This window comes from Rhincodon typus, chromosome 1 (assembly GCF_021869965.1).
Source record: "Rhincodon typus isolate 14 chromosome 1, sRhiTyp1.1, whole genome shotgun sequence".
Classification (NCBI taxonomy): domain Eukaryota; kingdom Metazoa; phylum Chordata; class Chondrichthyes; order Orectolobiformes; family Rhincodontidae; genus Rhincodon; species Rhincodon typus.
The window spans coordinates 66,975,800-66,998,340 of record NC_063332.1 but is presented as its reverse complement, the minus strand read 5'-3'; the positions used below and the strand labels follow the sequence as shown (position 1 = coordinate 66,998,340).

General features: G+C 40.6%; 1 protein-coding gene across 1 annotated transcript in view; it reads left to right on the top strand.

Moving 5' to 3' along the window:
• Nucleotides 1–22,541, top strand: part of adamts6 (ADAM metallopeptidase with thrombospondin type 1 motif, 6) — a 304,519-nt gene that overhangs the window by 175,552 nt on the left and 106,426 nt on the right. The window contains exon 12 of the mRNA XM_048598741.1: nt 17,402–17,547. Within this exon, the coding sequence (XP_048454698.1) occupies nt 17,402–17,547 (146 nt within the window). The remainder of the gene's footprint in view (nt 1–17,401; nt 17,548–22,541) is intronic.

Below are 22,541 nucleotides of genomic sequence, written 5' to 3'. Positions count from 1 at the left end.
TGTCACCATATTCCTGCTTGCTTTTTTGAGCTGTAAGGACCTCTCGAAGGTGTTTGTGTTTCAGTGGGTGTAGAGTGTTATTGTGAGTGGAGTAGCTGCCAGGGTACTTGGGGTCTGCCTAGCTGGCAGCTGCCTTTGTGAAAATGATTAAAGTTACTTGAGCATGATTGATGAGATCTTCACACAAAATAAGCTGGGAAAAATGCTAGCCCTTCTGACCTTCTCTCGTTTTTCACCTTTGTACATTAGTCATATTTTCCGTTGTATTTTAATCTTTTTTGGAAGCAGCGCCTCAATATTTATTCATATTTTCGCACAAAGGACTAGGAGAACCTTACTGCTGGTAAACTTTGAGAAATGTCTGATGACTGTGGAGATATATTGAACTGTCAGAAAGCTGATCAGAACCTGGAAAATTGATTGAAAAGCACAAAAAATTTCCAACAATTTTCCAAATAAATTCAGTAGTAAATATGAGTAAAATGTAAATTTGTGTAAGTAAGACTTTTGTGTGTACTGGAACAAGTAACTGAATATAGCGAGTTAATGAGAAGAGGTGACCTGCAGACTAATGTTGCTGGTGGAACTTCGGTGAAACTAACAATTTGGCTGGGATTGGTTGGAAGACTAGGTGCTGGGTTGCAGAAGCAGATTGGGGGTCAGCAAAGGTTCATTCTGGCTGTCATGGTGATTTGACACTGCAAACCCAATCTGAGCCATTTATGGAAGAGGTCAGTTCGTGGTTGGATAGACAGCCCTTTGGCAAGCAGGGTGTTAAATTGAGATCAATGAGTTAAGCAATGTAGCAAGAGACACCTGCTCAGACCACAGCAAGGCAACCGTAGTGGGCTGATGTTGGGAAACAGGGCAGTAAACCTTGATTAATCCAACAATTGACAATGCCCACCGATTCTGGCTGTAGCTATAGGGCCACAATTGCAGCATTTGATCGCCCTGGGGTCGGGGAGCTGGGGTGGAATCGCTCCAGTGAAAGTGGACAAGCCACTGTGACTTTTACACTTTTTTTAGAAAATGACTCCCTTCTTCAGAGGGCATCTCCTTGTTGCTGTGCTTTCTCTTCCTGCATCATAAACTGAACGTTCCTGTGGGACAGCCTATGTGTTGGCTCTGGTAGCCTTAGGACCCCTGTCAGCATCGCAAGGCTGTTCCTTGCATTAATTGACCTGGCACTTTCAAAATCTGGATGGCTGTGTCTGCAACACACCACACAGGGTCAAAACCCCGGAAGTGGACTGGCAGCTTGTGTTCCCGACCTAGACTTGAAAATCCTGGCTCAGGAGAGTGTACCAGTTAGAAGTCCAAAGATCCAAGGATTGTTGAAAATTCTGTGTCAGCCTTCCTTAGCAAATTTCCAGGGAACAATTCCTATTGTGTTCTGGAGGCAGCTCACCAGGCACTGCACTGCCGTCCATTGTGATGGAAGGTGTCATCAACAGTGCTATCAAGCAGCGCCTGCTTAGCAATAACCTGCTCAGTGACACCCAGTTTGTTTTCGCCAGGGCCACTCAGCTCCTGATCTCATTGCAGCCCGTGGTTCAAACGTGGGCAAAAGACCTGAGTTCCAGAGGTGAGGTGAGAGTGACAGCCCTTGATATCAAGGCTGCATTTGACTGAGTGAGGCAACAAGGAGCCCTGGCAAAACTGGAATCAATGGGCATCGGGAGCAAAATCTCTGAAGGTTGGAGTCATACCTGACACAAAACGGAAGATGGTTGTGGTTGTTGGAGGTCAATCATCTCAGCTCCAGGACGTCTCTGCAGAAATTCCTCAGGGTAGTATCCTTGGCCCAACATTCTTCAGCTGCTTCATCAATGACCTTCCCTCCATCATAAGGTCAGAAATGGGGATGTTCGCCGATGATTGCACAATGTTCAGCACCATTCGTGACTCCTCAGATACTGAAGCAATCCACATTCAAATGCAACAAGATCTGCACAATATCCAGGCTTGGGCTGACAAGTGGCAAATGACATTCACGCCACACAAATGCCAGGCTATGACTATCACCAATAAGAGACAATCTAATCACCACCCTTTGACATTCAATGGTATTACCATCACTGAATTCCCCACTATCAATATCCTGGGGGTTACCACTGACCAGAAACTCAACTGGACTCACCACATTAACACAGTTGCTACAAGAGCAGGCCAGAGGCTAGGAACACTGTGGCGAGTAACTCACCTCCTGACTCCTCAAAGCCTGTCCGCCATCTACGAGGCGCAAGTCAAGAGTGTGATGGAATAATCCCCATTTGCCTGGATGAGTGCAGCTCCGACACACTCAAGAAGCTTGACACCATCCAGGACAAAGCAGCCCGCTTGATTGGCACTACATCCACAAGCATTCACTCCCTCCACCACCGATGCTCAGTAGCAGCAGTGTGTACTATCTACAGGATGCACTGCAGAAATTCACCAATAATCCTCAGACAGCACCTTTGAAACCCATGACCACATCCATCCAGAAGGACAAGGGCAGTAGACATATGGGAACACCACCACCTCCAAGTTCCCCTCCAAGCCACTCACCATCCTGATTTGGAAATGTATTGCCGTTCCTTCACTGTTGCTGGATCAAAATCCTGGAATTCCCTCTCTAATGGTATTGTGGGTCTACCACAGCAGGTGGACTACAGCGATTCAATAAGGCAGCTCATCACCACCTTCTCAAGGGCAACTAGGGACGGGCAAGAAATGCTGGCCAGCCAACGATGCCTACATCCCACAAATGAATAGAAAAAAGTATTATTTATGACTTGCCATTTGTGTGAGAGTAATTCCTGAGAGTGAGGGAGGAGAATGTTAGAGTGCTTGTGGTTCAGCAGCAGTTCACAATAGTGAGCTAGAGACAGGAAGTCAAATAATATCTTACCTTTTAACTGTCAGTTCCTAGTGAGGCTGTGCAACCACTGGAAAACATACGAGTATGTGAATTAGGATCAAGAATTGGCCATTTGACTCCTTGAACCTACTTCACCATTCAATATGATCATCGCTAATCCATGTCCCTGCCTACCCACGATAACCTTTCACCTGTGTACTTATCTACCTCTGCCTTAAGAACCATTAAATCGTGGTTCCATCTGCCATTTTCAAGTGAATATAAATTATTCCAAATGGCAGAATTCAAGAAAGAGCAGAGAGTTAGCCTGGTATCCAGGCAAATACTTCCATCAATCACTGCCTGCTGATAAGAAGCTGACTTTGAGAGCATTGTCCTTGCTTTAATCTAATGTATCATGTTGGACCTTTCATTTACATCTTGCTTAAATTTCAGCACCATTGTAATTGTTCTGCAAAATTGTACATTGGGGCCAAATGTGCCGTGTTATTAAATTACGGTTAGGTCTCATAACTGTCCTTCAAAAGTAATTGATTGGCTGATTATGAATTGCTTGATATAAATTGAGAATGTGATAAGCTGTTGTATAAGTCCAGGTTTTTCTTCCTTTGCAACAAATATGCATTGAGATTCAGTAAACACTAACTCCTTTGTAACTACCTGCAGGATAAATGAGGCTTTATGACTCGATTAGAGTTATTTTTACAGTGAAGTATTCAGAGATTTTTTGCAGTGAAATTTATTTTAAAATAAAAAAAGAGATAAGCTGTCAATTGTTAGACACATATTTCTTCAATTACAACAGTGACCATGGACTAAATCTTAACTCCTGAAAAACAGGTGAGTTTGGGAGGGTGGGGTGGGGGGCTGCCAGAGGGCAACGTACAAGAGTCTATAACAGGCAGTGATCTGATTTTACGAGAGAAGGACAAGAGATGGGTAATCAATTTGCTCATGAGAAACAAATATTGTAATAGTTTCTTGACCTCAGATTGGTAGTCATTCTATTTTTAACTCACTTTGGCTTGGAAACCCAGCGGCTCAAGGAAAGAAGGAAGGCTGAATCTGAAAGGTAAGTGATTTGACATAAGAATATAAAAACAAGAACAGTGATAGACTATTCAAATTCTTCAAATCTGTTCTATCATTGAATAACATAATGGCTGATCTTTTAACATACCTCCACCTTACGTTATTATAACCACTTCTGTTAATTCCTACAGCATCCAAAAATCTGTCAGCTTCTGCCTTGAATATACTTCTAATGAATGAGCACGCACAGCTTTCTCAGGCAGAAAATTCCAAGGATTCATAATTATTTAGTGGCTGATTTTTAATTCTAAGAATGTGATTCTATGTTCTAATGTCCCCAGCCAGGGAAACCATTTTGCCAGCATGCACACTGTCAAGACTCTTAAAGAATTTTATATGTTTCAATTGGATCACATCTCCTTCTTCAAAATTCTCTGGAATATAGACCTAGCCTGATCAATCTTTCCTCATAGGACAACTCATTCAACCATGGGGTCAGTCTAGTGAGCCTTTGTTGCACTTCCTGTCAGGATCTTTCCTTCATCTTAAGGTCAGAAGTGGGAGGTTCACTGATGATTGCACAATGTTCAGTATCTTTTCCAACTCCTGAGATTCTGAAACAGTCCATGTGCAAATGCAGCAAGAGCTGGACAATATCCAGGTACATGCTGACAAGTGATACAGAGCATTTGCACCACACAAGCGCCAGGCAATTACCATCTCCAACAAGAAAAAATTTAACCAGCACCGCTTTATATTCAATGGCATTACCATACTAAATTACCCCACTATCAACATCCTTGGTGTTGTACTCTTTGAGCTGGGGCACAAGAAGTGTTGGATATAGCAAGAACTGCAGATGCTGGAGTCAGAGTCAATACAGTGTGGAGCTGGAGGAACGCAGCAGGTCAGGCAGCATCAGAGGAGCAGGAAAGTTGATGTGTTCGGTTTACACCCTTCATCAGGACTGGGGAGGGGTAAGAGAGCTCAGAAATAAATGGGGGGTGGGGCTGGGGAAAGGTAGGTGGGATGATGATAGGTGGATGAAGGTAGGAGGTAGTGGAGATTGGTTAGTGGGAAGGGTGGGGCCAATAAGGGGGAAAGAAGATGGAGAGATTGTGTCAGGTCAAGGAAGCAGGAATGAGAAGGAAGGTTGGACATGGGATGAGCCCACGGTGTGGGGAGATTTTGAAACTAGTGAATTCTATGTTAAGGCCATTAGGCTATAAGCTCCCAAGACACAATATGAGGTGTGGTTCCTTCAGTTTGCAGGTGGCGTCATTGTGACACTGGAGGAGGCCCAGGATGGACATGTCACCAGGGAGTGGGAGGGGGAGTTAAAATGGTTGGCAACCAGAAGGTGTTGTTGATTATAGCATACAGAGCGCAGATGCTCCACGAATCGGTCACCAAGTCTGTGCTTGGTCTCACCGATGTAGAGAAGGCCACATCGGGAGCAACAGATACAGTAGACCAGGTTGGAGGATGTACAGGTGAATCCCTGTCAGATTTGGAAAGATTGGGGCTTTGGATAGCGGTGAGAAAGGAGGTTTAGGGGCAGGTGTAGCAACTCCTGCAGTTGCAGGAAAAGGTGTCGAGTGTGGTGGGGTTGGTGGGGAATGTGGAGCGGATGAGGGAGTCACAGAGTGAGCAGTCCTACGAAAGGCTGATAGGGGTGAGGAGGGAAATACTCTTTGGTCGTGGAGTTGGATTGCAGGTGGTAGAAGTGGCGGAGGATGATGCATTGGATGCAGAGGTTGGTGGGGTGGTAAGTGAGGACTAGGGGGACTCTGTCCTTATTTTTGTTGGGGGGAGGGGGTTTGAGGGTAGAAGTGCAGGAAATGCAAGAGATGCAGTTGAGGGCATTATGAATCAATGGCGGGGGGGATATTGCGGTCCTTGAAGTAGGACGACATCTGAGATGTCCGGGAGTGGAACGCTCCATCTTGGGACCATACGCGGCAGAGGTGGAACAGTTGGATGTAGGGGATCGCATTCTTGCAGGAGGGTGGGTGAGAGGAGGTGTGGTCAAGGTAGTCAAGGGAGTCAAGGGAGTCGGTGAGTTTGAAATGGTTAGACAGTGCTGAGATGGTTACTGAAGTTGGAGATGGAGAGGCCCAGGAAGGGGAGGGAAGTACCAGAGATGGTCCAGGTGAATTTGAGGTTAGGGTGAAAGGTGTTAGTAAAGTTGATGAACTGTTCAAGCTCCTCATGGGAGCACAAGGCAGCGCCAATACAGTCATCAATGTAGCAGAGGAAGAGGTGAGGGATGGTGCCAGTGTAACAGCAGAAAAGGGACTGTTCCATGTATTCTACAAAAACCCGAAACGTCGACTTTCTTGCTGAAAAGTATTGACAATATTCCAGATGTAAAGTCTCTATAACTTTGGTAAAACTTTTTTACTCTTAAATACTATTCCCTTTGTAATGAGAGCCAATGTGTCATTTCTTTTCCTAATTTCTTGCTGTACCTGTAAAAGATTTGTGTACTAGGACACTATGGGTCGCTATGAATGCTAACGTTTCTTCGTCTCTTATCATCTGAAAAATATTTTGGAGTTTCTTTTCTCTTCTTAGTGGTGAACCTTACATTTTCTAAACAATGTCATCTAGTGTAATAACACAAACTGCACTGTCATTGTCTGCATTACAGCCTTGGAGCAAACGTGGACCAAAACCTGATATCCAGAGTTGTGGTGAGAGTATGTCATTGACAGAGACATTTGACAGAGTGTGGCATCAAGGAGCCCTAGCAAAATTGAAGTTATTGGGAATCAGGAGGAAAACTCTCCACTAGTTAGAATCATATTTGGCACAAAGGGGGTTGGTTGTGTTTGTGGAACGTCAGTCATCTCAGCTCCAGGACATTTCTACAACAGGAGTTCCTCAGGGTGGTGTCCTAGACCCAACCATTTTCAGTATCTTCATCAATGATCTTTCCTTCATCTTAAGGTCAGAAGCGGGAAGTTCACTGATGATTGCACAATGTTCAGCATCTTTTTCAATTCCTGACATTCTGAAGCAGTTCATGTGCAAATGCAGCAACAGCTGGACAATATCCAGGTATATGCTGACAAGTGATACAGAGCATTTGCACCACACAAGTGCCAGGCAATTACCATCTCTAACAAGAGAAAATTTAACCAGCACCGCTTTATATACAATGGCATTACCATACTAAATTACCCTACTATCAACATCCTGGGTGTTGTGATTGATCAGAAACTGTACTGGACTAGTAATATAAATGCAATGTCTACAAGAGCTGGTCAGAGGCTAGGAATACTGCAGCAAGTAACTCACTTCTTGACTCCCCAGACTCTATCCACCATCTGCAAGGCACAAATCAGGAGTGTGATGGAATTCTCCCAATTTACCTGAATGAGTGGAGCTCCAATAACACTCAGGAAGCTTGATCCATCCTGGAAAAGTCTGCTGTCTTGATTAATAACCTCAAACATTCATTCCGTCCACCACCGATGCTCAGTAGCAGTGGTATGTACTATCAACAAGAAGCACTGCAGAAATTCACCAAAGATCCTGAGCCAGCACTTTCCAAACCCATGACCACTTCCATTTAGAAGGGCGTGGGCAGCAGATATAAAGGAACACTGCCACGTGTAAATTTCCCTCCAAACTGCATACTATCCTGATTTGGAAACATATCACAGTTTGTTCACTGTCTTTATATCAAAATCCTGGAAGTTCCTCACTAATAGCATTGTGTGTCTACCTACACCAAATACATTGCAGTAGTTCAAGAAAGTAGCTCAAAAGACAGCTAAGGATGGGTGATAAATGCTGGCCCAGCCAGTGCCAAGCACATGAATGTATTTTAAAAAATATATCTTGGTGATGGATCCTGCTGCACAACATGGCATCAATGTATAATTTTACTGACAGTATGTTAGAGATAATTAATGAAGGAGGTGTTGAACTTAAAAGATAACCCAGTAATAATACAGTCAGTGACCTGTGCAGTACTAACAATTGTAGTTGCTCTTTGCAAAGATATTGGGTGCAACTACACAAACATGACATACGTAACAGGTGAGTGTGGTGACTAAGTATCAACTTGGTGCAATTTTAGCTGAGCCCGTATGGGACAAATGCTCTCTTTCGACACAGTGCAACTTGAAACAATGTTAATCAGCAAAAATGGTGTGGAACAGGACTGAACGCATCATTTATGAAGACAACTTCATTAAACAATCACTTGTTGCAAGCAACGAAAGGAGGAACTGCATGCAGAAAAAGAAATTGAAATTATTTATTTCGCAAAGTAAAAAGGTATGGCAATTTTTTATTCATTTATACGTTTGTAGATTTTGATGAGTACCTAATTTTCCCACAATTTGAAAAAAATATGATATTTTGAAACAACTTGCTGAAGATAAAATGGTACTCTCTTGGTTTCTCTTTTGGTACAGGAGGATATCTATTTGATGACCATTTTGTTTCTCCCTGCTCCATTGTCTCGTCACATGGTTAGGACTGTCTGCACGGGAGAACTTTGAACTAAGGTAATTGTAGACAGGTGACTGAAGGAAGCCAGTGAGTGTGATCCCTAACTGATGCCCCTGCTTAATTCTGTCCCTTTAAATACCCTTCCTGGCCTCACTGTGTTATTTCTCGCTGTTATGTAACTTTCCATAATACTTTTTCTCATCTCTTTAACATTCTTACTGTCTAGCTTCACTGTTGCTTATGTTGCAAAATGCACCTGTGTACTTTCTTTTAATTATTTGTACACTCTTATTTTTACCTTTTCAATTCTTATTTATCTCTTTTTTGTTATGAGTGTTCCTAAATGCATATCGTATGTTCACCTGGCCCTGGCTTGTTTGTTTTCACAGATCCCTTCTTAAAGGCACAATACCTTTGTCAGACACACAGGGAAGCACTTGCTGATACAAATTCATCATTTAATGAAGAAGATCATGAGGGAATTGGGATGCTTCCTGGTTTCTTTCTGAAACATAGACTGCATACTGACAGAAGGCTGCACCTGTGGTCCTACTAATTGCAAAATGAAGGGACATTGAGGCATACAAGCATCAAAGAAGACTTTGAGTTATACTAGAAAAAACTAAATGGTAAAGCAGGAAACTTGCAGCGAAGCAAACTTGAGAGGATGCATCCTTTTGATGATGCCTGGAAATTATGATATCTCTGTGCCACTACGTTCAGTGTATTTGCTAACATACACATTCCAACAGAATGAAAGATGGTGAAAGCTATTGTGCACATTCAGAAAAATCCTGAATGTCCCTCCCCATAGTACCCCGGTATAGCACTCAACAGTTTCTCAGTTATTGTCCTAGTCAGTTTTGGCATATAGTCCTCACTCATTTATAAAGCCTCACAGAAGAAGTCTCAATGTGGAGTTTGAGGCCTTACTGCTGGAGTTATTAGCCTTACATAGCCTGTGCTATGCGATAGTGAGCTGTCACTGGGTATTTAAAGAACCTGTCTGCTATATGTGGTAGATCCACTTTAATATGCAAATCATCTTTCTTTCACTCCTATAGCTCATCAGCTTAATTTCAATGAGATCAGTGCCTCAAAGTCCTAGTCACCTTTTCAAGGCAAATATGAGGCTGTACCTCTTGCTCACACGGAAGTTATGATTGGTCATTTTATATGACAAAGTATTTCCAGTGTATTAATATCTCCCTTCTTTCTTGCAACCGGAACTGGATGCTACATCCAAAGTATTGTTTGATCAGAAGACTATAAAATATAAACACTGCATCACCAGATTTTATGTTCTACTGTTTGGGCGTGTAGTTCAACATTCTGTTGACCTTAAAGGTCTTCCATTTCCACTTCCATTTTGTGTTTTATGTTCATGGTGGTGAGCATTGCTGATATTTGTTGTGCATTTCTCACTGCCTTTGAGGAAGTGCTGCCCATTTGAACTGTTACAGTCTTTGTGGTGTACATAAGATAGGAGTTCCAGGTGTTTGACCCAATGACAGCAAATTATTTATAACTCAGAATGGTGTGTGATTAGGAGAGGATCTTATAAATGATCACTGCCCCTTGTGCCTACTGCCCTTGTCCTGCTAGGTAATAGAATCTGTGGGTTTAGAAGGTGCTTTTCATAGAGATAGCTCCCACTGTGCACTGGTAGTGGAGAGATTAAATGAATAAGGTCCCAATTAAATCAGCTGATTTTACCTAAATACTGTTGAGTTTCTTAACAAAAACTGAAAGAACTGCAGATGCTGTAAATCAGTAACAAAAACAGAAGTTGCTGGAAAAGCTTAACAGGTCTGGCAGCATCTGTGAAGAAAAAATCAGAATCAATGTTTCAGGTCTGGTGACCCTTCACTGGACCTGAAACATTAACTCTGATATTTTTACTTTACAGATGCTGCCAGACCTGCTGAGCTTTTCCAGCAACTTCTGTTTTTGTTACTGTTGAGTTTCTCATCTGTTGTTGGATAAATATTTTTAATCAACCTGATCGGAGATGTTATGACATACCTCTGTAGCATGCGGGACTTGAACCCAGGACTTCTGGCTTAGAGGGAGGAACACTACCACTGCGCCACAACAGATTCCCCATGTTATATATGCACATGTAGATAGGTGAAATGAGTTATTGTCACATTCTGTTGCAGTGCTGATGATTTTTTTTAAATTTATTCTTTCCTGGTATATGGGCAACACTGGCAAGGCCAGCACTTGATGCTCATCCTTATTTGCCTTCGAACTATGTGACTTGCTTGGCCTTTTGTAGAGGGCAACTAAGGCTGAGGTAAATAAATTCTCTATCGTGGAACCAAAGGTTGTGAGGAAAATGCAGGAAAGTGAGTATGTGGAATGTCAGATCAGCTGTAATCCTGTTGAGTGGCAGAGCAAGCTCAAGGGGCTGAATGGCCTACTCTTGGTCCTATTTTTTATGGTCTTAAGTGTCAACCACATGGCTGTGGATCTACAGTCATATGTTGGCCAGACTAGGTAAGGATGGTAGATTTCCTTCCCGAAAAGAAAATTAGCAGACCAAAATGGCTTTTATAACATCAGTAGTAGTGTCAGGGTTACTGCTACTGATACTAGCTTTCAACTCCAGATCTATTCTTCAATTTAAATTCCACCAATTCCATGATGGGATTTCAATCCGTACCCCTAGGCATCTAATAACTAATCCATTGGCAATACCACTACATCACCATCTCTTTACATGCTTTCACATTCTGAGTAGACTGATCTAAAACCCTCCCTCCGCCATGCATTCGACTGCCCTATTCTCCTACTTCCATACTCGCTAGCACATGGCACTGCGAGTAATTCAGAGATTACAACCTTAGAAGTCCTGATTTTTAATCTACTGCCGAGCTCCCTGAACTCTAATGCAAGTCCTCATCTCTTATTCTACTTATATCATTGGTCCCAATGTGTGCCATGACCTCTGACTCATCACTTGCCCCCTTCAAGATGCCTGACATCCCTGACCCTGGCCAGGGAGACAGCACACTATCCTGGAATCACGCATATGGCTGCAGAAATGCCACAACTTGAATACTGTGTCTAATTCTGCTTGCTGAGGAACGATGAAAACATTAAAGCACTTCTGTTGGTACAGATCTGCAAGACCCTATGGTTATAAGAACATAAGAACTAGGAGCAGGAGTAGGCCGTCTGGCCCTTTGAGCCTGCTCCGCCATTCAATAAGATCATGGCTGATCTTTTCGTGGACTCAGATCCAGTTACCTGCGTTCTCACCGTATCCCTTAATTCCTTTATTGTTCAAAAAAAATCTACTTTTTTAAAAGCGTTTACTGAAGTAGCGTCAACTACTTCACTGGGCAAGGAATTCCACAGATTAACAACCCTCTGGGTGAAGAAATTCCTTCTCAATTCAGTCCTAAATCTGCTCCCTCTAATCTTGAGGCTATGCCCTCTTGTCTTAGCTTCACCTGCCAGTGGAAACATCCTCTCTACTTCTATCTTATCTATTCCCTTCATAATTTTATATGTTTCTATAAGATCCCCCCTCAATCTTCTGAATTCCAATGAATATAATCCCAATCTACTCAGTCTATCCTCATAAGCCAACCCCCTCAACTCTGGAATCAACCTAGTGAACCTCCTTTGCACCCCCTCCAGTACCAGTACATCCTTTCTCAAGTAAGGAGACCAAAACTGCATACAGTACTCCAGGTGTGGCCTCACCAGCACCTTGTACAGCTGCAACATAACCTCTCTGCTTTTAATTTCAATCCCTTTAGCAATGAACGACACAATTCCATTTGCCTTTCTAATAACTTGTTGTACCTGCAGACCCACCTTCTGTGATTCATGCACAAGGACACCCAGGTCCCTCTGCATAGCAGCATGCTGCAACTTTTTACCATTCAAGTAATAATCCTTTTTACTATTACTCCTACCAAAATGTATGACTTCACATTTATTTACATTGAATTCCATCTGCCAGACCTTTGCCCACTCACTCAATGTATCTATGTTCCTCTGCAAAGTTTCACAGTCCTCTGCACACTTTGCTCTGCCACTCATCTTAGTGTCATCTGCAAACTTTGACACCCTACACGTGGTCCCCAACTCCAAATCATCTATATAAATTGTAAATAATTGCGGTCCCAACACCAATCCCTGAGGCACACTACTAGTCACTGACTGCCAGCTAGAATAGCACTCATTTATCCCCACTCTTTGCTTCCTGTTAGTCAACCAATCCTCTATCCATGCTAATACTTTACCCTTAATGCCATGCATCCTTATCTTATGCAGTAGCCTCTTGTGCGGCACCTTGTCGAAGGCCTTTTGGAAATCTAGGTACACCACATCCACTGGTCCCCATTGTCCACCTCACTCATAATGTCTTCATAAGATTTGTCAAGCATGACCTGCCCTTCATGAACCCATGCTGCGTCTGCCCAACGGGACAATTTCTATCAAGATGCCTTGCTATTTCTTCCTTGATAATAGACTCAAGCATCTTCCCCACTACAGAGGTTAAGCTAACTGGTCTATAATTCCCCGTCTTTTGTCTACTTCCCTTTTTAAACAGTGGCGTCACATTTGCTGTTTTCCAATCTGCTGGGACTGCCCCAGAGTTCAGCGAATTTTGGAAAATTACGGCCAATGCACCTGCTATAGACCTGTTGTAGGTCTGAGTTCTGAGGAAAGACTTGGTGATTCTTGTGTTGTTCTTACTGGAAAGGAAGAAGTTTGGAGTTTATCCTGTTGAGGCATGTAAATGTGATATTGTATGATCAAGATAAATTTGAATTATTATTTTAAATTAAACAATGAGAGCAAACAGAAATTCAGACTATAAAGTGGCAAATTTTGGACTATTGAAGTTTTTTTTTAGAAAGTCATTACCCCTTGGAAAATATGTGTTATAGAATGGTGGAAGTAAGATTTGAAAATTATTTAAGGTATTATCAGGTGCAACAATGAGGGAATCAGGATTGTCACGAATGAATGTATAGTATTAAGACCCAAACATAATTTGTAATTTAACTTATACTTCCCTTAAATGTTGCTTACACTTGTTCACTTGTTATATATCTTCATTTATCTTCTTTTAGTTTGACTACTTTATTTAATATTTTTCTTTTCGATGTGATCATTTACTTACCTTAGATATTCTTCATTTTTACATGTAGTGACTATCCTTTATTTCCTTACAATTAAGTAGATGTTCTATATTTAATAAATTTGCTTCTGCATTTAATGCTGTCGGTTTGATCTATTTAAGTTAGCAATCTCCTTTTAGCTGTTTGTTAGCTCTTTGGCTTTGACAGCACTTCCTGAAATCTAAACTAGCCTGTGCTGCTCTCAAGACTGTGCTCACTGTAACTATATAGTCTTGCCTCTCTTACTAGCGACTCACCCTCTTTAATCTTACCTACTTGCATCAAAAGATTGTGTTATCCTAAAGATTAGAAGTCTTGCCTCGTTACAGATCATCTTTATTATCAGTAAAGTCTATTATCTATCCTGTTGCACCACAGATCTTTGGTGTCTTCATGCCTAGTGCTGATTGTATCTTTTTATTACAGGTATTCATTCACAGGAGGCTTTCTGGAAGCAGCTATTAGGTTCACTAACAAAAAATAATCCTGAAAAAATATAGCTGTTTTATTGGACTATCTAGTTTAGGTTCTTCACTTGTTTCTTTGGTATTTTCTTCATTTGTTTAACATACCTTAACATTAGGTACCACTAGAAAAATGGAAAATAAGTAGGTGAAAATGTGAGCAGTTTAGAATATTAATTTATCATTTCATGATTGCTCTTAATCCCACGTTAGCAAATTCTCATCATAGTCTTAAATGCCTTTTGCAGGAACATTGTTAGTTGTCCTTTGAAACAATTTAAGTTATTTCATTAGAAGGCTTTCCTTAGTAATTTGTTGCATATGTCTGTTATCTTTCCTGTAAAATGGTCCTGTGTGAATTCCCTACTTACTTCTAAGATATTGCACTAAATTCAACGTAATTTGCTTGCTTAAAGCCAAGGCTACGATTTTAATAAGCATGCACATTCAGGAGCTTTTTCCTATTTTTTGAAAAAGAATTTTTGATAAACTTTTCTCATTATTGTGATAATTATTACTAAAGATAATTGTATAAAATTATTTAAATTGCAAATGTTGTTTTCTTCTGAGATGTAATTGAGATGGGCATTTCTTTACGGAATTTTAAATTAATCTACTAACAAAAATCAACAGTTTTATGGAATCTTCAACATATCATATGAAAATGGACATTGTCATTTTCTTTGTGAAGGGAGAAGTTATTGTAAATGATAGCTGATACCAATTTGAAAAGGATTTTGGGTATCTTTATTATTTGATGTATATTTTACTTTTATACTATTATGTGGAATTTAAAGCTGCTACTTATTAAGAAAAAAATTTTTAAACAAATATTTTTATGAATGGACCAAATGTAAATATTCCAAACTGAAGAGGCATGTTAATTCTGTATGAAGTATTTTCAGTTAAGGAACTATGTGGTTCAGGGAATCACTGTCTAGCCCTAAACTTTATGTCTGATACCAGTTCAGATTTATGGAATTAAAATGTCTCCGCTTTATGCGCTGTAAGGGTTTGAAATTAAATATAGGTTGGCAATTTGAACACGGTTTAAAAAAGGTGTTAGCCAACATGTAGAATTGATTCATATTGAGCATTAAATTGGCAGTATCACTTAGAGAAGCTATGAGTTGAAATGGAAAGTTGAAACATTTATATAGATGCAATAATAGATTCACTTCTGAAATTGGGGTTAGGCATTGCAAAGTGCATTTTGTTCACCATCCAGATGTGTAATACCTAACTTATAATTTCTTGACACATGATAGTCTTGTAAGAACAGCAATACCGGAAAGGAATATCAACATGCAAAGAGTAGTGGGAGACAGGGGTAAAAGGACAGGCGGTAAATGCTGGCCAGCCAGAAATGCTGACATCCCACAAGTAAATAAAACAACAGTAAACACAGGTAGAACTGGAACAGGAAATAGGTAAGCATAAGTTAGGTTCAGTGTAAGACGTTGTGATGATAAGAGAGATCTGACTGAAAGAAGGTTAGTATTGTATATTAAACATTCTTTGTTACAAGCTGTTCAGAAAAGATTGGAAAGAAAGGAGAGGAGGAGGGAATGGTGTGGTGTTAATTAGGGAAAACATTGCAGTGTTGGAGAGAGAGGATATTCCCAAGGGATCAAGGACAGAATCTGTTTGGCTAGAGCTAAAGAACAAAAAATGGTGCAATTACATTGCTTAGTGTAGTCTACAAGCCATCAAACTAATCAGAAACATGTAGAGGAACAACATTTGCAAGGAAATTAGAGAGAAGTAATTATAATGGGGAATTTTAATGATCTGAATATAACTGAGTAAGGAGGAACTTGTTTTACAACAATTCATTTCCAGTCCACTGAGAAAAAAAGACATTAGGCCCAGTTCTTGGATGGACCAAATGGATCAGGTGTCAGTGGGAAACTATTTACTGGACACAGATTAATGTGTCATTAGGTATAGGTTGGCTGTGGAAAGCAACAAGGAGTGTAGAGTAGGAATAATTAACTTAAGGAAAACTATAACACCATAAGACATACAAGCAGAGGTAGACTTCTCTGTAATTCATTGAGATCATGGCTAATCTGATAATCCTTAGCACCACTTTTCTTCCTTTTCCCATAACCCTTGATTTCTTTCAAAACTTCAGTGGGGTAAGAATGGATGTGGGACAGATAGATTGGACTCAAAGGTTGGCAGGCTAAACTAAAACTGAAACATGGGATGCAGTTAAAGAAGAGAATAATTTAAATAAAGTCCAGGTATATTCCGGAGAAAGGGAAAGGCAGAGCAAACAAATCCAGAACTCACGAAACATACTGAATATAGAAGCTCAAAGGTAAGTTAAGTTTGTTGTTGGGAAGCTACTGCAAACAATTATTCAGGATAAAATAAATATTGACGGAGGAAAAGGCGGATTGTTTTGCAAGAGATGAATAGTTTAGGAACAGCCAGCAAGGATGTCAAAAGAGGAATGTTTGACTATTTTACTGCAGTATTTTGAAGAGTTAGCAGAATAGGAAAATAAGGATAATATTGTTAATGTGGTGTACACGGACTTTCAAAAGACACTCAATACAGTTTCACACAACAGACTTGTGAGAGAAGTTAGAGATCTTGGATTAAGTGGGACAGGAGCAATATGGATATAAAATTGACGGAGTAATGGTAAACAGAGAATAGTGGCCAATAGATATTTTTCATGCTGGAGGAAGGTTTACAGTAGAATTTCCAGGAGTTGGTTAATATACTTGTTTCTCCTGAGATATGTTAATGAGCTAAATCTTGGAGTGTGGGGGCAATTTCAAAGTTTATGATCCAGAGAACCACAGCAGACTTTCTAACCAGCCTGCCTTGGCACTTGCTACACTGGCTGTCTACAGTCTGAGGTTTTTTTTTGTATTCACTCACTTGGATGTCGGGTGTCACTGGCCAGGCCAGCATTTATTGCCTGTCCCTAGTTGCCCTTGAGGAGGTGGTGATAAGCTGCTTTCTTGAACCGTTGCAGTCCACTGGAGGTTTACCCACAATTCTGTTAGGGAAGGAATTTCAGAACTTTGACCCAGTGACAGTGAAGGAACACCGATATGTTTCCAAGTCAGGATAGTGAGTGACTTGGAGGGGAACTTGCAGGTGGTGGTGTTCCCATGTATCTGCTGCTGTTGTCCTTCTCGATGGAAGAGTTTGGCAGATCTGACTGCAACCCACCCCGATCTCCCAAAAGTTAAATCTCAATCTAACTAAGGAAAGCCTTCCACATTGCAAAATTTCACACCCTGGTGATAAAAGTCTGGTGCTACTATTTCTGCAAAAATGGTTTGTATTTAATACATAAATAGGATAGGGATTCTAATTAATATATTATTACTTCTAATGTCTCAGACTGTTCACACCCTTCTCTGTTGAATAACTAATTTTGCAATTCTGGTCTCTTACAGTGGTGTTATCAAGGTGAATGTGTTCCTTTTGGTACCTGGCCTCAGAGTATAGATGGAGGCTGGGGACCTTGGTCCATATGGGGAGAATGCAGTAGAACATGTGGGGGAGGAGTCTCCTCATCTCTGAGGCACTGTGACAGTCCAGCGTAAGTAACTAAAGTAAGCCAGAGCAAAAAGATATATTTGACAACATCCCAATAACTTGGTTTCATATCTTTTCTATAAAATGGAGGAGAATGAAAAGATAACATTAAATCTATGAATATTAGTATTCGATAACTGAGGGTTAACATCTGTAAATAATGCTGTTTATCCCATGGTTACAGTCACAGATGGTAGATAAACAGCACAACTTGGATACTATGCTGAAGGCCACTACTTCTAACAGTAAAGCAGTTTACAAGATCAATTTAAGTGTCCCCGTGTAATCCCTTACCAATAGTACTAGGAAGAAAGTGAACAGTTAAGTGGTGATGTGGTGCCAATTCAGCCAGCTGATTTATTATGGATGGCATCAAATGATGGAGCAGACTTGAGGGACTGAATTGCCTATTCCAGCTCCTGGTTCTTCAGTTCTTATATGAGAGGACTGTTTTCCTTAGAGAAGAGTCCGTGGAGGGGAGATTTGATTGGGATATTTAAACTCATGAAGGGTCTTGGCTGGGTAGATAGGAAGGCACTGTCCCCATGCGAGGAAGGATCGAGAATGAGAGGACAACAATTCAAGGTAATTTGTAAACAAGAGCAACTGAGAAGTGAGGAGGTGCATTTTCTTGCAGCAAATGGTTTAAAATCTGGAATGCACTGCAAAGTGTGTGATGGAGGAAGGTTCAATCAAGGAATTAAAGAGAGAATTGGAGTGTTATCTGAAAAGGTAGGATCTCAAGATTACAGGGATAAGAAGTGACATTTGGTGCTTTGTTCATTTGGAGAGGTGGCACAGACAGGGCAGGCTGAGTGGTCTGCTTCTATACTGTAACAATTCTGAGATTTTGTGATCAAGTGGAAATGTTTGAAATTAAAACTATTGATTCAATTTGGAGGTGGCTATTACAGGATTACTACCAAGTGCCACAAATTAAACTCACACCAGTGAGTGATGGCTAACATGAAGCTCAGATGTCAATAAATGTGAAGCTGGAAAAGAACAGCCGGTCAGACAGCATCTGAGGAACAGGAAAGTCAACATTTCGGGCCGAGCTCAGAGCTTCTCTTTCCTAGATCTGCAGGGGATCTCTACTGTTCTTTGTCCTCAGGAGGATCAACACCCTCAACAAACGTTGTTTTCTCCACCTTGAGTTTTGGCCCGAAAAGTTGACTTTCGTGTTCCTCGGATGCTGTCTGACCTGCTATGCTTTTCCAGCTCCACATTTATTGACGCTAGTTTCCAGCATCTGCAGTCCGTACTGTCTCTATGAAGCACAGATGTCTCCCCCCAGAAAATTAAGCTTCAATTTTTTTTGATGTCCTACTTCTGAGGTCAAAATGCTTTTCTGAGAAGTCCTCTTGGGATATTTTCTGGACCTTCTTTTGTTTTTGGGGGGCTACTTTTCATTCTCATGAGTGTGACAATGCTGTGGCTTTAAGAGGTTATTTTGTCCTGGTTTTTTGTGAAGAGAGGTTATAAGGCAGAAGTACTGAACAGTCTACCAAGACCACTTGAGTAAACAGCGTGGGAGGCTTTGGTTTTTTTTTAACAGCCTGAATGGGTGTGGCCAGTTCTCACAGATCAGGATTTCTGGGTTTTGGTTTTTCAATAGCATCAGAAGCTGTTGGTGGGGTTTCAACATAGTTGGAAGCTTTAGTAGATGTCTCCTGGCAGCTACTCTCTCTGAATGTTCTCTTTTTCCCTTCCTGGATTGGAGAACTGCATGTGAGAATCTGTTTCTGAATTTGCCTTTTTGCCAAAGGATGTGTTTATGGCATATTACTATATTGGAACAGTTAATTAATAAGAGTTACTGCATTTATTATTTGGTTAAGTTTTCCAATAGCGTTGTTATTCCAAGTTCTTCATTCTTTTGTTTGTATTTTAACTATAGTGCTTAAATAAATTGTTTTTCCTTAACATCAAGTAGTTTGACCAGTCACATTGCATCTGGAACATGATACTTCACATTTGCCTTTAAAATAAGAAAAAGTTAAGGTCTATGCTATCTTCTTATAATATTTTGAGGGGGTCTGGTCTGGTCCAGTTATGTAGTAACAGTACCTCCTATACTTGTCTTGCAATATGGGGTATTTTGTCCCATACAAGAGAGGAATTTGGAAAATTCATCATTATACTCAATACTTATCAACTCTCCTTCAAATTTCAAGCTATAACATAATAGAAAAACGTTCATTTCCTAGACACCACAGTATTTAAATTGGTACAAGATAATAGGCATAAGGTAGCAAGAAAAGCATTTTTAAAAATAACTGATACACACATCTACATAATAAAAGAAAGAACATTCTAAACATACCTTCCAGATAGGTGAGGTCACAACTAGTGCATTTCTGTTGTATATTCATAAACTTGGAATATTTTAACTAGGCAGTTACTAACCAGTTTTACTGCATCTCGGATCTTTATTGAACCATTGACACAGTGTTCATTACAACGTTAATGCGATCACATTTTTTCCAAGTTCCTGAATGTACGCAACAGTCATTAGCAAGTATTCTGTTACCCCAGTGATTTAAGGTTTTCTTGGATCTCAGTTAGCTGAGTATAGTATACTTTTGGTGTCAGGTTTATAACTGTTTGCAGCCTCCCCTCACTTTCTTTTGCAGCCTCCTACTCTCCCACACTGATCGCGCAGTCTCCTTCTCACCCAATGCTCTTTGCAGCGTCCTTCTCTGTCCACCCCAAACCCCTAAAGGCAACCTCCTACTCCCCATACCATTTCGCAGTGCCAACCTCCACTCTCAACCTAGCAGACAGAACTGGCTAAAGTTGGCTCCTTGATTTCAGTAAAATCCTCCACTCCCGGTGACTCCCTCACTTCCACTCCTTATTTGGCTAACTGTTCACTGTTCCTCCAAACACATGTAGCTTCTTTCCTGCAGGTCATGGGGGAGCAAGCCCAAGGGAGACACAGTCTCTGATTAGAGGAGCAGCTCTTCACCATTTCCTTCCATGAAACCCAGAGACTTTATCAGATTGTTCATCCCATGATTAAATTTTCCTAGACGAACTGTGGACTTGTAGAGATGGATTTGTGCTCCACCCGTGTATAAGTTGAGCATTGTCCTACTTCAAAAATAAAGAACAGTTATTTTGTATGTTAGCAGCTGGGGTACAATAGATTTTATTCTCTGGCTAAGGAGAACAAAGTGACCAAACCTTTTGGTACATAATCAAAGATCTTGAGAGAAATAAGAGGGGAAGGAAAGGGGATTGAGAAATTACTGGAGGGTTCCACTATATGGCTAATGTAGGCATGGTAGAAGAATCACAGAAACTCTGGAAAAATGGTGTCGATTTTGATTGTGCCATTTCTACTGAAGTTACCAGAAAAACACTACTCAAACTCAATCATTACATTTTATGAACAATTCGAAGTAGGTGTGTGCCAGATAGGTGTGGACTTCTAGCAGAAGAAAAGGGGTCGAGGAGATTTGATGGAGATGTTCAAAACCATAAGCGGTCAGGGCAGATCAGATGGAAAGAAACATTTCTGATTGGTGGAAGGATAAAGAAGCAGAGAATACCACTTTAAGGTGATTGCCAAGAAAACCAAAGGTGACATGAGGTAGACCTCTTAGATGCAGTGAGTGTTTAAAATCTAGAATGTACTGCCTGTGAGTGTGGCTGTGGGAGATTCAACCAAGGGTTTCAAAATAACCGAATAAACATCAGAAGACAGAAAAATTGTAGGCTTACAGGGAAGGGACACCAGCTGAGTTACTTGTGCAGAGAGCTGGCATGGACAAAATGACTTCCATTTCCATTCTAATATTTATAGTACAATATTTACAACAACTCTAACTTAGTGCATCCAGCTGTGCAGTCTAAGCTTAAAAATAGTTAAAAATTTTTCTGTTTAAGTTATCTTGCTTTTTTCTCTATTGGTCATTCACTGATGGACTCAACTCGTTTTGCCTTTTATGGGCTAATTTTGTCACCAAGATGCTGAAATAGTGGATTATGTGACCTTTCCAAATTCAGTAACGTTTGGATGCCGTCCTATGGGAAATTCTCAAAGCAGTTATGCAGTCCAAAGATTGCAACAAAGAAATGCGAGCCTTAAAACACGAAAATCAGGAGGCAATAGAGTTAGAAAAAGTGAACATGAGAAAGTGACGTGCAGAGATTTTGGTGGTGAAGGGGTAGGGAAGCTAATTTCAAACTCTGACAAGTGTGTAAAATTGAGAGGGCGTATAATGGGTGACTGATACAACACTGCATTTTTATATCTCCGCCAAAGTTGAAAGTTACACAATGTGAAATAGAACCTGGGAGAGATTTTGAATTCTTCTAGCCCTTATAATTATCAGGAGAGATTTCCAAAATCATCTTGCCATTGCTGTGGTCACCAACATTTTGCTAAAGTCCTCAAAATCTGCAGCTGCTTGAAGCAAATAGATCGCTATTTGCAGTATTTAAATCATCATATAATGATAGGAATATAGGACACTAATGCCATTTTAAGATTTAACTGGGCAGACAGTGTTCTAAGCACACTGACTTGTATCTGCGACAGCTAAAGAAGTGTATCGAAGTTAAGTACTTATTTACGTCTGTGGAATTAAGAGAAGCAGTACTAGTCCTCCAGCTTCCCTCGAGGTAACTGGCCCAGGGCATCTGTTTTACGCTCGTCTGCTGGCCCTGTTTAAAAGGTGGGCCATCTCTCAAGTGAACCAGGTAAGTCTCCCTTAGTAAGTTTCCTGTATTCAGCAGAACATCAATGAGGTATTTTTCACTAGGATGAAAGTGTCAGAAGTTATGACCTTAGTTTGATAATGCCTTTTTTAAATTATTTTTTTCTAGACTTAAAAGAATACCCTTTAGCTAGTCAAGATGAAATGTTATCCAAATTTTAGTTTTAGTAAAGCATCCTTATATTTATTTTGACAAATAAAAACAGTTCTTTCCCAAGCAACTCTTAATTTATATACCATTCTAGCCATGAGCAATGTGCTGCTACTGCTA